Source organism: Rhamphochromis sp. 'chilingali', assembly GCF_963969265.1.
Source record: "Rhamphochromis sp. 'chilingali' genome assembly, chromosome: 9".
NCBI lineage: Eukaryota > Metazoa > Chordata > Actinopteri > Cichliformes > Cichlidae > Rhamphochromis > Rhamphochromis sp. 'chilingali'.
This window is the reverse complement of record NC_137936.1, coordinates 25,081,354-25,097,463: the sequence shown is the minus strand read 5'-3', so window position 1 is coordinate 25,097,463 and position 16,110 is coordinate 25,081,354. Positions and strand designations below refer to the sequence as shown.

Below are 16,110 nucleotides of genomic sequence, written 5' to 3'. Positions count from 1 at the left end.
AGCCTAAAGGCAGCAGAGTTCCAGAGGCTTGAGTGACCACTGACTATATGCTTGCAGGGTGGTGGGTCTCCAAGGACAACTTCTAACCCTGTTAGAGGCAACATGTGGGGTGCAACTTGGCCGTGTGGCATAGCTGGCTCTGGCCTTGGGACTGTGTGTTTTTATACAATGCCCAAATATACTAGGGCACACTCCATGGCCACTCAAGAACAAGAAGAGCAGCTTAGACTTTGCTGGTGAAAAGAGCCTGCACAGTTCTGGAAAAAGAAATCTCAAATAGATGAAACCAAGATTAATTTGAGAATGATGGCAACAGAAAAGTACGGAGCATATCACATCATCTGTCAGACGTGGTGAAGACAATGTTATGTCATGAGCATGTATGGCTGCCTGCAGAGCCAGGCTGTTGACAGGAGTAGCAGGAAGGCCTAACTGCTCTGTTCAGATTCATCTGAAAGCTAAAAAATAATGATTGGGCAGCATTTCACAGTGCAAATGGATAGTAGACCATCTGAGATAGTAGCCAAGTCAGTCACCTGAACAACCCAACAGAGCAGCTTTTCAAGCTGAAAGACTCACAAACAAGCATCAATTGAAAAACCTATGGACCTAACTATAGCCATACTCTGTGCTTCCCAACATGTTGTAGATTTCCAGCTTCCTACCTCACTGTTTAGATCACTCGTGCCAGTCTCATAAAGACACTATTGAAAAATTTATCAAAAGTTCAACAAGAGACTGTCCTCCCAGGAAAAACAACTTCAGTCATTTCAGCCTGTAATGAAGACCTCTAATGACTGCATTTATTATCATGGGAGCAAAGAAGAAAGTTCTTCTTCAAACTTAAAGTTTGTTTTTCATGTTTCCAAGTGTCAATACCAAAAATAAAACTTTTGAGCTGTAACAGAGGCGAAATCTTCAAATGCTTAAATTTTTGGGGCAACTGGTATCTCAAACTAAAGTGAAGAAAAACAATACTGCAAATGTTTCCTTTAAAACAAAAACGAAAACAAATTTTGCATCAGTTGCACAACAAGAAGTTTTTTCTGCACTTTCAGTTACATTATAGTACCCTGGAGAACATCAACATTTAATGTGTACACACTCTAGCAGAAGTAGAAGAGTAGGGTGAAGAGCATCAGTCAATAATTAATGTTTAAAAGGTTTTGAAAGTTCTGCTGCTAGTTTTGGTGCTAAACCTCTCCAAGGGCTCAAAAATGTGTGCAGAAAACCGAGCCGTGTCAATGTACAAGCACCCAATGAGAGCTGGCAGTGGTCTGTTGAGGACTTAATGAGCTGAGGACTATGGGGAACAAAGGCAAATGTCATGCTTGGTATTAACGTGGACAGGCTGTGTGAGTAAAACCTGAAGAAGAAGGACAGTTAAATGCCAAGTCAGGGCAACAGAAAATACGGGAGTCCTTGAAAGCATGGTTACTTGCTGCTCAGACACTTAAAGAACATCTGGAGTAGCAGCCAGTCAGTCCAGCTGTCAGAATCAATTAAATCACAGATGAAGCATGCAGGCCTGCTCATCCTCCGTCCATGCTGAGCTCACACTATATGGGCTGTCATGGATGTTCTGGATCTGGAAGTATTATAAGAGTGGGCAGGGAAGGTAAACACAAACCAGGGTCAAAAGGACAAAAAATATTAAGGAAAGATAATTTTGCAGCCAAACATAACACAAAGCCAAACATAACACAAAGGCTCCTCCCCTTTGTGAGTGTGGACGCTTCATCTCTTTGCTCTTGAATGCTTTGCTTCTTATATTGATTTTTATTGATTTTTATGCTGATTTTTTCCCTTTTTTCCGTGTGAGCTTACCTGCGATAACTTCTGGACACTTGTAGATCATTAGGACTAGAGTGTTCTTAACAGAAACAGCAACATTTTATGGTTACCTTGTCCTCAGCGCTCCGTGTGTCTGTGGCCTAGACACAGCTGAAGCCTGATTACAGCGTCTGGGCACCGAGCAGCCTCAATAGCCTGGAAAGGTGCTAACCGCTAGGCTAACTAGCAACAAGATGCCTTCCCTCTCCACAGATGACTACCACAGCCTCCTGCAGAAGATTGCAGTACTGGAGACAAAAATTCATCGCTTAGAAGTAAACGTGGAGGTAAATGGACTGTGTGGAAATGAAACAACCTTGCCTTTGATTCAAAACAATGGCGATGAGCAAGCTAGTACACAGCTAAGGAGCACAGATAACATGACCAAGAAAGTAGACTCTGTGCATTATTATAAATCCTCAAGTGATAATCCCCCCTTAGACTGTCTTGGTGCAAAACCAAGACATAAATCATGTCTCCTGGAAGGGGGAGGACGTATCACAGGCAGGGCACAGCGAGCTGAAATCTCTGAAACCGACTGGCCTTCACTTCCTACGAGACAGAGAAGCTCTTCTACCCCTGTATACGGGAGGAAACAGGACTGGACAACCGTGAATAGGAAGGTTAACAACAAACCTCCAAAACAACTGAATGTGAAACTGCAGAACAGATTTGCTCCACTATCAAAGGACCCTGGATCTATATCGGACAACCATCCATCTAAAAGCAGCGAAATAAGGTCTGAAAATCTGTTGAAAAGTGAAAGGCCACAGGGAAAGCTAAAGGCTAGGCCTGAAACTCTGATTGTGGGTGACTCTGCCGTAAAGGATGTACAAAGGATGTGCGGTAAGAACACTAAAGTCCTCTGCTTTCCTAACGATATGGTCAACAACCTGAAGGAGAGAATTCTTCAAATTGCAGATGAATATCCAACTGTGACAAACATTGTTCTGCATACAGGGTCAAACGATGTGTCCAAACAACAGTCGGAGGTTCTGAAACGGGACTTTACTGGATTATTAAATACTGTAAACTCTCTGAATGCAGCTGTATTCATCAGTGGACCTGTACCGCCGGTCAGAGGAGGAGACGAGAGATTCAGCAGGTTGTTTACACTGAATAAATGGCTTATATCAGCATGTGCTGACCACTCAGTGCATTTTATCGACAACTTTAATATTTTTTGGGAACGCAGGCATCTGTTCAAAGCAAATGGATTTAATTTTAACAAGTCAGGGGTGAAACTGTTCACCTCCAACTTGTTTTATTCCATACGTCATCCATCCGTGCTTGGTGCCAAGGCTGAGATAAACGAGGAGTTATCTCATAAAGAGGAACAAACAGTACTCCAAGAACAGACAAAGCCCAGCAGAAACCTTGAGGAGGAGCTCCATTTGCCCCCACCCGGGAAGAGCCTCAGAAAGGAGAGACATCCATGGCATCTGAGGAAGAGCCTCAGAAAGGAGAGACATCTAGGGCAAGAAGAGGGGTCCCTATTTGCCTCCAACTCTCTCAACAACACCAACGACCAGGACAAGGGACCACGACCTTCCCCAGTCCCCCAAACCCCTGACAGGCCATCACCCTCCTCCCCCTCCCTTTCTCCCTCCTCCCCACACCTGAAATTCACTGAGGAGATGATGGAGCGGGTCAATGCTGGGCTCAGATCTACCCCCCGTCCCAATCCCTTTTTGTCCCCCATAAACCCCCCACCAGAGCGGCCAAAGGTTCGCCATCGAGCCCCACCCTCAACAGAGCAATCGAAGTCACATTGCCCAGCCTCGCCCCCCTTAGTTCCTCTTCATGCCCTGTCTCCGCAGTTTGATGCGTGATGTGTGAAGGGTCCGGGCTGTGAGGATTATGGCAGTGATGACTTTTCCCAGGAGAAGCTGGGACCCTGTTTACTAGAAGGTTTTAAAATTTCTGTACTTTTAGGTGACAGGAGACATGTGGCCTGGTCAAAACACAGAGAGCTGCACTCTAAAAGATCTTTAAACATAGTAAACATACCTTGTGTGCCACAGACTGCTCCCAAACACGAGGGGACAAGTAATACCTCTAAAACACTTAAGTTGGCTTTATTAAGCATTAGATCTCTAGCTGGGAAAACATTTTTAATTAATGATTTAATCACTGAGCACAGCCTTGATTTTATGTTTTTAACTGAAACTTGGTTGGACCAAAGTAACAGTGGAGCTGTTCTCATCGAGACGACCCCTCCTAACTACAGTTTTATCAGTGAGGTCAGGGCGAGCAGGAGAGGAGGAGGGGTTGCTGTCTTATTTAATGAATCATTTCAATGTAAGCAGCTATCTCCTGGAAGTTTTCAGTCTTTTGAATATGTGGCTTTACAGCTGAAGGCCCCATCCAAAGTTGTGTTTCTTAATGTTTACAGGCCTCCCAAATACTGCACAGACTTTTTTAATGACCTCAGTGAACTGCTGTCTGTGATCTGTGTTGATTTTGACTGTGTAATTATTGCTGGGGATTTTAACATTCATGTGGACAACCCTCAGGACAAAGGGACTAAAGACCTGAGTAACACTCTGGGCAACTTTGGGCTGACTCAGCATGTAACAGAGGCCACACATAATAGAGGACACACTCTTGACCTACTGATCTCCAAAGGCCTGAGCATTTCAAAGGTTACTGTGTCTGATGTGGGCCTGTCTGATCATTACTGTGTTTTCTTTGAAAGTAAAATCTCAGCCCACACAAATATATCAACAACAGTGATCACAAAACGGTGTATAACTGAACACAGTAGTGAGATCTTTAACCAGGTCTTCCCATTAACACCTGACCTGTCCAGAGGGTCAGTCAATGAGCTCGTCAATAGCTTCAATGCTAACATGTTAAATGTAATGGACACTATTGCTCCCATTAAGGTGAAGGTTATCTCTGGAAGGAAAAAGTCTCCATGGAGAAACTCCACACTGGTGAAAAATGAAAAAAGAGAGTGTAGGAAAGCTGAGCGCAGATGGAGAAAAACAAACCTCCAGGTTCATTATGACATTTATAAAGAGAAACTTCACAATTATAATTTACAACTGAGGAATGCAAGAAGGTCCTACTTCTCTGACATCATCACTAAAAACAGCCATAATGCTCGGGTCTTATTTTCTACAGTTGACAGGCTAACAAACCCCCCTGTGTCAGTGGCAGCTGAACTTCATTCGACCATGGCCTGCAATGACTTTGCCAAATTCTTCACTGAAAAAATCCAAAAAATTAGACAAGCAATTGGTACATCAACAGCAGATCCAGGATATGTACTGTGTCCACCAAAAAACTGTTTAAACACCATGAAACAGTTTCAACCTATTAACAGCAAAGACCTGGAGGACATCTTAGGTCAACTGAACTCCTCCTCCTGCTGTTTAGATGTCCTGCCAACAAGTTTTTTCAAAAAGGTCTCAAAGACTTTAGAGTCAGACCTGTTACAGATCGTCAACTTTTCTTTATTATCAGGTGTGTTTCCAGAATCACTAAAAACTGCTGTAATCAAACCTATACTGAAAAAGGACAATCTTGACAAGACACAAATGAACAACTACAGGCCGATCTCAAATCTCCCGTTTTTAAGTAAGATCATTGAAAAAGCAGTTTCTCAACAGCTCAGTTACTTCTTAAAACAGAATAATTGCTACGATGCCTTCCAGTCAGGTTTTAGACAGAACCACAGCACTGAAACCACTCTGACCAAAGTGTTTAATGACATATGTCTGAATACAGACAGTGGAAAAATGTCAGTCCTAGTTTTACTGGATCTCAGTGCAGCATTTGATACAGTTGACCACAACATATTACTCAAACGACTGGAGAACTGGACAGGTCTTTCAGGAACTGTACTAAACTGGTTCAAAACATACGTAGAAAACAGGAAATACTTTGTATCAATAGGTAACTTCACATCTGAGCAGACAAGTATCACATGTGGAGTTCCCCAAGGTTCCATCTTGGGACCCCTTCTGTTTAACATCTACATGCTCCCACTGGCACAGATTATAAACAACAACAAAATAAACTATCACAGCTATGCAGATGACACACAAATATATATCACAATGTCACCAGGAGACCGAGGCCCTGTACAGGCTCTTGGTAAATGCATTGAGGAAATCAATGACTGGTTGTGCCACAATTTTCTCCAGCTAAACAAAAACAAAACTGAGGTAATAGTCTTTGGCGCCAAAGAAAAACGATTACAGGTCACCAGAGAACTTCAATCTATACATCTAAAAACCACAAACCAGGCGAGAAATTTGGGTGTAGTGATGGATGCAGACCTAAACTTAGAAAAACACATTAAGACAATAACAAAGTCAGCTTACTATCACCTCAAGAATATATCAAGGATAAAAGATCTGATGTCTCAACAGGACCTGGAAAAACTAGTCCATGCATTCATCTTTAGTAGGCTTGATTACTGTAACAGCATCTTTACAGGTCTACCTAAAAAATCAGTCAGACAACTACAGCTCATTCAGAACTCTGCTGCTCGAGTCCTCACTAAGACCAAAAAAGTGGACCACATCAGTCCAGCTCTGAGGTCTTTACACTGGCTGCCTGTCCGTCAGAGGATAGACTTTAAAGTTCTGATGCTGGCCTATAAAGCTCTGAATGGTTTAGGACCAAAATACATCAATGACCTCCTGACCCAGTATGAACCATCCAGATCCCTCAGGTCATCTGGATCCGGTCTTTTATCAGTTCCCAGAGTCAGAACCAGACACGGAGAAGCTGCATTCAGCTTTTATGCTCCTTATATCTGGAACAAACTCCCAGAAAGCCTCAGATCAGCTGAAACACTCAGTTTATTTAAATCCAGGTTGAAGACTCACCTGTTCTCAGCTGCATTTGAATAAAGCACCAAATCCACACTTTAAGCTTAAATTTCAAAACTTACATTTAACTACTGATTTTATCTACTGTTCTGATTTTATCTGTTTTGATTTTATATACTGTTGTTTGTTTGTTTGTTTGTTAATTAGTTAGTTAGTTTATTTGCTTGTTTTAATCAATTTTAAATCATGCTTTTTATTTGTTCTTGTTTCTAATGTCTCTGTAAAGCACTTTGAATCACCTTGTTGTTGAATTGTGCTATACAAATAAACTTGCCTTGCCTTGCCTTGCCTAAAAATAAAGTTGGTTTCCTAATTCTGAGGAAAGGTCAAAACTACTCAGTCAACACATTCAGAAAGTCTGCTCATAAAATGTTACTACTTTGCACCACTTTTTTACACAAAATCAAATTAAATCTTCACACTTTTAATTACTCTGATTATTTGTGAATTTGTATCCATCTAAACCTAAATAAGCTACACTGAAAGGAAAAAAAGATTCTTTACTCTCGATAAACATGAAGCAATAATTCTGAGTCAGATGCAAATGCAAAGGTTTATTCATTCAAATAACGAATCACTGAGGGATGATGTGCTTGGTATAAACTGGATATCGATTAAGTAAATTTCTTTAAATGTAACATTTTATATTGTATTTTGAGCAGATTTTTTTTTATTATTTCAGTGTGTGATATATGTGAATCTCCTGAATTTGAGTTGAATTGTTCAGTACCTAAGTAGAGCAAAACAAGGGTGAGCTGACAATTGTAGAGCCAAAGAAAAACCAATTATATCATAAAAAACTTTAAGTAGTGGAAACTTTTGGGTATTTTAGTGCGGCTACTTCTTGAATTTTAACACACAATATTCTTGGCAGTGCAGGTTTTATTATAAAGTATCCTAGCTGCCCTAGACTGTAGAACACATACATTTGGATACTGACTTTGATATAATTCAGTTATTGTGTTTTGTTGTGTGGAAAGAACTTCTAACATAAGGAGGTTTTGCAAGTTCTCTCATTCAGCAGGGAACGTTAAAAAAGATTGACTCTTACCAATTTGGCATTTCAGAAGCTATTATACTCCAGATTAAAGCATTTTTTTCATGCTTTTGTTTTCTAATTTGGTTATATCATTATTTATTCAATAGAGTTTGTCCATTATTTATAGTTTTTCATTATTTTTGAAAAGGTAAGATAAAAACAATATTTATTTATTTATCTGTTTAACATTCAGTTTAATGGTGTCTGTTGAAAGTTGTTTTGTGTTTTTTTTTTTTTCCTCGTGTGTGTATGTATCTATAATAGAAGGGAACAGTTGACAAGCAGATATTCCAGCCCGCACCTCAAAAATAACCTTGCTTTCTAAGATACAGAAAAATGTAGTTTGTGCTGTTATGGGGTTGCAAGTTCTTATTGCCAGGGTTGATTTTGTGTTTTACGGACTCTGACCTCTGATCTGTTATTTAGCATTCTCTGCTTTTGATCATAATCTGAGTTTTGTTGTTTGGAGTTTTTTGTCTCTATTCTTGTAACGCTTCCTTGTTTAGTTTTTTTTTCTTACAGCTTTTGTTACCTGGTTTTCTGTTAGATCAGTATTGTTTTGACCCTGGTGTTTTACTCTAGCCTTCCCAGGATGGAAAAGCTAGACAAAGGCTTCCTTTTGTGACTTGATAAGCCTTTGCCTCAGTTAGTGATTCCCTGTTTAGTTACTTCCTGTTTGATTTTGGTACTCTGTTTTTGCTGACACCTTGTATTTAATTTTACTTCCTCCCTGTCGTTTCAGCCACGAATCCCACCAGCTACCTCTCCCCTAATTATTTTGTGTCCATGTTGTTTGAGCCTCTCCTTATCATGTTGTCCACATTTCCTAAGCATATTCTGGATGTTTGGCTTCCTTGTTATCTTCTTGATTGTGAACTTTGTGACTTTGTCATTTTTTAATTTAATTTAATTTCTGCTTTTTTTGGACCATGAAGTATTAAAGCTTGTTAAAACTTTATCTCTACCTCAAGAGTCCCACATATGTCAAACTTTGTCGTTTACACAGAATTCTGGACATTTAATGCTGGCACTGTTAATAATAATATGTACATCAAATGCAAGAAAAGGACTTACTAGTTCTAAAATGCCCAGATGGGACACTATTTGGACTAAATTGGGCCAGCTACACATGACACATTACAGTAGTTTTATTACAACCCTGTATGCATTACAACCCTGATGTTGGATGAGAGAGTCTGGCTTTCAGCCACCATTCATTCCAAAGGAGATCAGGGCCAGTCAAATTCTTCTATAGCAAATTCATCCAACAGAGCCATAATACACCTTGCTTTCATCATGTCCAAACGGGCTTTCTCAAGCTGAAGCATTTAGATTTCGCTTCTCTGGAACTAAAAAGGAGGCTCTCAGGTTCAAGCCCACAACATTTCCCCCCAAAATTTAACTGGCACAGTGGAGAGAGACAGGTAATGTTATCCTGGCATTTCAAAAACTCAGATTTATCCATCAAACTGTCAGGTAGAGAAGCATGAGTCGTCACTCCACAGGACAAGTTTCCACGGTTGCAGAGTCCAGCGGAGACATGCTTTACACCGCTCCATTCAAAGCTTGTCAGTCTTCTTGGTGATGTAAGGCTTGAAGGCAGCTACTCCGACATTAAAAGCCATGCCACACCTGGCTCACAGTTTTTGTGCTGATGTTAATGATGATGTTTACTCACTATGAAGCTCATCCCTCGGTGACCCCTCTTTGTAACTTTACTGCCTGAGTTGCTGTGGTTTCTAAACACTTACTCCTTTGCAATAACACCACTTACATTTGATGATGGAATATCTAGTAGGGTAGAAATTTCACAAGCTAACTTGTTGCATCAGTGGCATCCTATTAAAGTAACATGCTCAAATTTATTTAAGTCTTTAGAATGACCCATTATGTCTTAGTCATCAAATTTGGCATTCTGAGTAAGAGATGTGGTCCAATACTTTTGTCCATATTGTTTTTTTCGTTACCGCAAAAATTTTGTCTTTGTCTTTGTACTTTATTTTTTAAAATTCTTGACGTATAATTCATTTATCCTTTACTTTAAGGCTGCTAGTTTTTACTTCCTTGTTCCACAGCACAAGTAGAACAGCTCCCAATACTTACAAGGGAGTAAGGATCTTAGGAACCAGCAAGTATTTTTAGCTACCGAAAACACCCTGAATTTAGAAGAACTATGGGGTGAATGTTCAGAAATTACACCATGAGTCAAGGAACATATAAGCAAATATGTCCTCTTCTTTTACTTTAACAGAGCCTTTCCATGAAATCTATTTTTGCTTGTTGCTATATTGAAGACGAATATTAAGTAGACTTTGCACAGAGTAAGATCTAAAAGACTGGGGGATGATAACCATTCCTTTCTGCTCTGCTTACAGTGAAATCGAAAGCTTTAAAATCTGTACAGGAAACAATTTTTTTTTGTTAAACTGCTTCAGAGTTATCAGTACAGGTCTATGTTAAGTACTACCATAAAAGACTGTAAGACACTGCAGTGAAGGCAAATTGAAGCATTTTATTTGAGAGTTTGTAGTTCCAGTCAGGATTAACAGGTCAAACAAGCACATCTCAGTCTCACACTCAGGAAAACTGTCTCACTGGAGTTACTATAATTATCAACAAAATGTCAATACTCTGAGCCTCAGTATTTAAAGCTAATGCTGTGAGTACTGGACTGGGGTAGGGTTTCTTTGGGGGGGCTGCTATAAATATTGCATGGAGGACGGATGAAGGGAATAAAAATGTCCTTTTTTCCCTTTTTTTTATTAAGAAAAATGCACTTCACGAGGAGAGCAAGCCACGTGTCATATAAATACGGTCGGACTGTGCTTCCAGTATTGTAGTGTCTGCAGGATTTAAAGTATCACGTGACTTTTCGTGTGCTAAGCTCTGGCAGAACATCACAGATTAGTGTTGCACGAAACGACTTACTACAACACATCTGTACTGTAACACAGCCAAAACGGTGTTTTTGTTTTTGTTCTCTTTTAAAGTCCGATTCACATTAAAGATCAACGCGTTATGCAGCATATTCACACTGGCCCAGTAACTAACAGTGAGTCAGACACCTGGGGGATTCTGTTCAGCTTGAATAATTAATTCCTGTTTAGTAGAAGAAACGCTTGTGTGGTGAGATTTCCTGACAAGGGATGCCAGCACGCGCTGTAACAATTAATTTGTGTAGCTTCAGAGAGGTCGCTCCGTGTTGCAACCCCACCCTTCGACAGCACACGGCATTTTACACCCGCTGTTCTGCATCCCGTGCGCGGCCCGTGCACTTCATAATGTTCCCCATTTCAGTCAGTGACAATATCAGAGAAATCCGGTGGCAGCCATCTTAGGTGTGCCACTGCGTGAAGTTATGAGGGGCTACACTAAACGCGGAGCCGCGCGCGCTTCAGACTCGGATCTTTGCTTAGAGTGCGAGTTCAGGACCACGGCCAGCTCCGGTCGACCGGGTTGGCAGGAAGGAAGAGGCCATCTCCCGCTTTCACCGAAAAAAAAGGAAAGGGGGAGGGAAAAAGCCGATCTCGTCCCCTCACAATCCCTACACTACAATCCCTCCACCCCTCCTCTCCGACTCTTCTCACCTCCCCCTCTCACATCCGCAGCAGCGACTGGCCAATAAAATACCGAAAATACGTAAGCACCGACGAGTGCTCGGCGCAGGCGGAGAATGGTCAGTGTGAAGCAGACTATAGCTCTTCCAGCATTACTCGTATACAGCTGACATCCCTCAGCCAGCGAGTACAACCAGGGCCTATCCCTAACTCGACTTCAGGCACATCCTGCATTATATCTATGCACGGGTAAGACAGCGGCTCGGCCATCATCTGGGGATATATACATATATATATATATTTAAAACAATTAAAAAAAACCCCAAACAAACTCAGTTAGTAGGTTCGGATTTCTGTATAGGCGCACCACTTCTAGTGCAAGATGTTAGATCCGTCGTCCAGCGAGGAGGAATCTGATGGGATAGTGGAGGAGGAAAGCAAAGAGGCAATGGCTCCTCAGGCCGGATCCCGCATCTCCCCGAGCAGGACCAGCGAGAGCTCGGGTGGACTAGCGCCCAGCAGCAGCCGCAGCAGTGCCCGTCCTACTAGCCCGAGCCCCTCGGCCGTCAGCGAGGAGAAGGAGGATCTGGAGAAGCTGCACAGAGAGGAAGAAGACCGCAAAAAGAAGCTGCAGCTATATGTTTTTGTCATGCGATGCATCGCTTACCCGTTCAATGCAAAACAGCCCACAGATATGGCAAGGCGGCAGCAGAAGGTAAGAGCACCCGGTGCAAAGGCATAACTGATAGCCACATGATGACGAAATACCTCCTTTCATATCGCAGATGTTGTCATTGATGACCTACATAAACCAGAGTACAGGTCTGGCCACTAGGCCCTATCCGAAAGCGCATGGAGACAGCAAGGTGCCAGTGAAAGCACCGTTTGTTTGTTTGACGCAAAATGTTGAATTCATGGAGCATGACAGGAGCATATAAAGGTGCTTCGAGCTTCTGGTAGTGAAGGGGACTCGTGGTGCTGCAGAGCTGCAGGCTGAGTGCAGTCCATGTTCCTCCAGCACTCTAGCTCGTAGATGAAAGCAGCCCTACAGCCCAGCAAGCCCATTAAGTGAAAGGGCGTTCAGGAGATGGTGGATGGCAAGTCACAACAGGACAGTGTCATTGCCCTTGTTGGCCTACATTTTTACCGAACTCCCGATGTCAATTAGATATGCAGCTGTATATTGCTCTGTCCTGCCTGCTTGGCGGATACCCAATCCCAACCCGTTTGCGCCATCACTTATCCCGTCAATTTGGCCTCCCAAGGTGACTTTTAGGCACAGACCTCTTGAGGAGGGTAGCTTAATGGCCTCTCTTCTCTGAAGATGAGCTTTGCTCCTCTCAGTGGCCTGTAGAAAATTAATTGCATTAAAACATTTTCAACATTGACACATTTTTAACCTTTTACTATTTATTATTATTATTATTATTATTATTATTATTATTATTATTATTATTATTATTATTATTATTATTTTAACAGGACATTTATCTTATAAGATTTATATACCTTAGCTACTGTAAAGGACAGGGCCAACACCCTGGCTTCTGCTATGTTGGTCCACTGATGTTGATGCCAGTTTTGGGTCATGCTGTCCTTACTGTCAAAGTCACCATGCACAGGCCTACTGTGCTAAGGGGAACGTTCAACTGATTGTAAGTTAGGATAATGCCCCTTGTATATTTCCTTTGCTGTATGCAGACTATCTGTTTGACTGACCTGTCAGTTATGAATTAAGAAGCCTCTGTATGGATCAGCATGTTTTATATAGAACTGCTTGAATACTGAAACCTTGTCATCACATTGCATGACAGTATCAGGTTCCTAAATCTCTCCTCAGAAGGAAGAAGTTCTTTGTTACTCACTGTGGTCAGGAGGCTTTCAGAAGAGTCATTCATTTTGGTCGCTCATTCATTTTAACACCATGAATACTACTATGGAAATATGCATTTATAAGTGCTGCTTTCATTTAACATGCAGACAACTTGTCTTCCTCTGGTCACTGTTAAGCCATATGGTCTGAATTTTCTGCTGACTCATGCACAAGTCCATGTAGGAGGCATAAACTGCAGTGTTTCCGTCCATTTGTTTGTTTGTAGTCTGTTGAGCGTAGGTTACTGATAGTCTAATGCACGCCTAGTAATGCACTTTCATATCTGGTTGCTCAGGCAGCCACAATTCTCAGTTGTGGGTGAGTGAATATCCGAACAAACAATCAAACCAGGAACTCAGAGTGTGTCTGTCTGCCCACAGTCTAGCTGGTGTTTCTGATTTGATCCAAACATGGATAAAAATCACACATTAAAATAATTGAAAAAAAAAAATCTCAATTTTAGGCACAGTGAATTGGTTCAATCCAATCACTTGATGAGCATGGCTTATAACACAGAACTGTTAACAAAATGGTGAGCACCAACATCTACGTTGATTATTTTGAGGCAGTTGTGTGCATTTATAACATCATGGAGTTAGACAGTAGTCATCAGTTCACTGTCTTTTAATTATATTTCTGTCTTGGGTGGATATGGAGAAATAATTTATCACACAAAAAGAATATTTAACATTTGTCTAATTACATTTCTATGGATTCATCTTAGCCATGAACCTCATGTGAATGTGGGCTCCTCAGATGTCCATAGACATAATTTATTAAGGTAATTCCTCACAGTGTTGGCAGCACAATCTAATATGTGCCCTATTACAATTTTAGCTATTATAGATTAGTCACAGAAAAATGATGAAGCAATTTCTGTAATGAAAAGACTTAAAGGCCTCAGCAAAACATGTGGAGCAGCTCCATGATAATCCGTTATTAGAAGCTCTGGCACACAAACAGCAGTGATGGGCTATCACAGAGAAACAGGCCAGGCTGTAGACTGTGCAAGCTCCACTGCTGCTTCTTGAAATATGTTGCCATAACCTTGTGGAAGATAAGCCAACAGGGCAGGAACAGGAAGGTGACTCTTTTTCAGGGTATAAAAAGTAAATCTTACAGTACAGTCTGAACAACGTCTTAAAAAAACAGCAGTTTGTTCCTGCTCACTGCTAGCTTGGGTGTATGTGCATGACTGAGTGGTAACACATGTGTTTGCTTAAAAGGCTAAGTATCTTGTGACCCACACAGCGAATGTGTTGAGTATTGAGGTTACAGACAGATTGCGTTGGTACAATTTATGAAATTTTAGCATCATTGTGATGGTCCCAGAGGGCAAAAACCTCTTTCATTCAATGGGAATAAACTGCACACACAGAGGAGTTAAATAAATAAAATACAAAATACCAAATTTCCCCTTGTGGGACAATTAAAGGATTATTCTATTCTATTCTATTCTATTCTATTCTATTCTATTCTAAAGACATGTTGGCAATACAGTAAAATCACAATTTTGCATTTTGTTTTCAAAGTATAATGCAAAAAGAAATGTATAGGTTTAGAAAAATATGACTGTTTTTAATGGCTAGCAATGTTGATCTGATGGTTGTCAGCTTGTTTGGTTGGTCAGTTTGACTTTATTCAGAAAATGTAAATATTATGTAACAAGTGTTTGGTATTTAATTGGACTGCCACTAAATGTTTGTTAAAGGAACACCTACCAAATGTGTCAATGAGAGCTTAACTTGTTGATGTGTACAGCTCAAAGCACAAGAAACAAGCAGGAATGAAATTCTGCTTTGATTCAAAAATGTAGCCAAGGAGAATAAAATGTTTGCAGTCTGATTAATCAAACCAAGACCATTTGCTTTTATAGATCGCAGTTTATGTTGATTTTCCAAAGTGAGTAACTGTCCATGTCAGAATTACAAAGTGTGATTCCCTTGAAGATAATCTGACCTAATCAGTTCATCTGCCAGCAGGTTCACTTAATAGAGTTCCTTCTGGCTCAGCATTTTAATACTATACAGTATGCCATTTATACTGTGAGGGAGAGGGGCTGTGAATTGTACAGCAGGGTTTGTGATGTGAATTTGAATTAGACTGAAGTGCAAACCGATGTTTGCCACACAGGTGTTTGCAGAGAACTGTGGGAGTTCCACTGTGAACAACTTTTCAATGAGTGAAAAAGATGATTGTAACGTTGCACTTGGCTCACAGATTGCAGATCTGTCTAAATGAACATCTAATTTTTTTCATTGGTGCTTTTGAACAAAAGCATCAATTTTGCCCCTTTCAGTTTATATTTCTCAGTGTTTCATTTTCGTTTCGATTGTTATCATTTCTGAGGTTTAATCTTTCATTTGTTTAGGGGCCAGACTGAATATGTTAAGAATTGGTATAACAACGCAAACACTTTGTGAAAGCAGTTGATTTACTGCCATGCAGACGTTCCTGTATTAATAGCAGCTGCTGTTAGCTGTGTAAATACAAATTATATACAATTTCAGCTGCTATTTGTTTCTTTAAAGTATGGTAATGTTTTATTTTTGTTAACTAAATCCACTTAATCACACTGACTTTCAGTTTTTAGTTTACTCTAACTTTGGCAAAAGACAGGAGATTATCAATATCGAAACAATAACACTGGTAGCGGTCAGGGTGTTTGCATAGACATTCAATGTTTATCATTGCTATTGACAGCTGCTACATTTGTTTATTGGATAATTATTGTAATATTCACGATTCAAGTGACTACTGCACGGTTTTAAAAACTGCACTGTGTAGTGTGCATTCATCTCTTTACTCAGTGGCATGTATATTGCCCCTATTGCCTTCTATTTCTACCAAAAGACACCAGATTATCTGAATGGTGAATATGTAGATATAAACAACTCAGAGTGAACTGACAAACCTCAATATATTCATAAGACATTCAGTCATATGTGCAAAACACAGTGG

At 40.6% G+C, this 16,110-nt stretch overlaps 2 protein-coding genes across 8 annotated transcripts in view; both read left to right on the top strand.

Annotated features, from left to right (window-relative positions):
* Positions 1 to 1,729: 1,729 nt before the first annotated feature.
* LOC308402247 (uncharacterized protein) lies at positions 1,730 to 11,529 on the top strand (the record flags this gene model as incomplete). Its single annotated transcript, XM_080890934.1, has 3 exons — positions 1,730 to 2,679; positions 2,794 to 3,310; positions 11,328 to 11,529. The coding sequence occupies exons 1-3, from the start codon at positions 2,028 to 2,030 to the stop codon at positions 11,527 to 11,529; spliced, it is 1,371 nt and encodes a 456-aa protein (XP_080747060.1). The 5' UTR covers positions 1,730 to 2,027.
* Positions 11,304 to 16,110, top strand: part of cadpsb (Ca2+-dependent activator protein for secretion b) — a 66,459-nt gene continuing 61,652 nt past the window's right edge. For 3 of the 7 annotated variants that reach the window (XM_080891516.1, XM_080891515.1, XM_080891514.1), the window contains exon 1: positions 11,304 to 11,991. In XM_080891516.1, coding sequence (XP_080747642.1) covers positions 11,659 to 11,991 — 333 coding nt within the window. In that variant the 5' untranslated portion in view covers positions 11,304 to 11,658. The remainder of the gene's footprint in view (positions 11,992 to 16,110) is intronic. The other 4 variants (XM_080891512.1, XM_080891510.1, XM_080891513.1 and 1 more) reach the window with 2 other exon arrangements.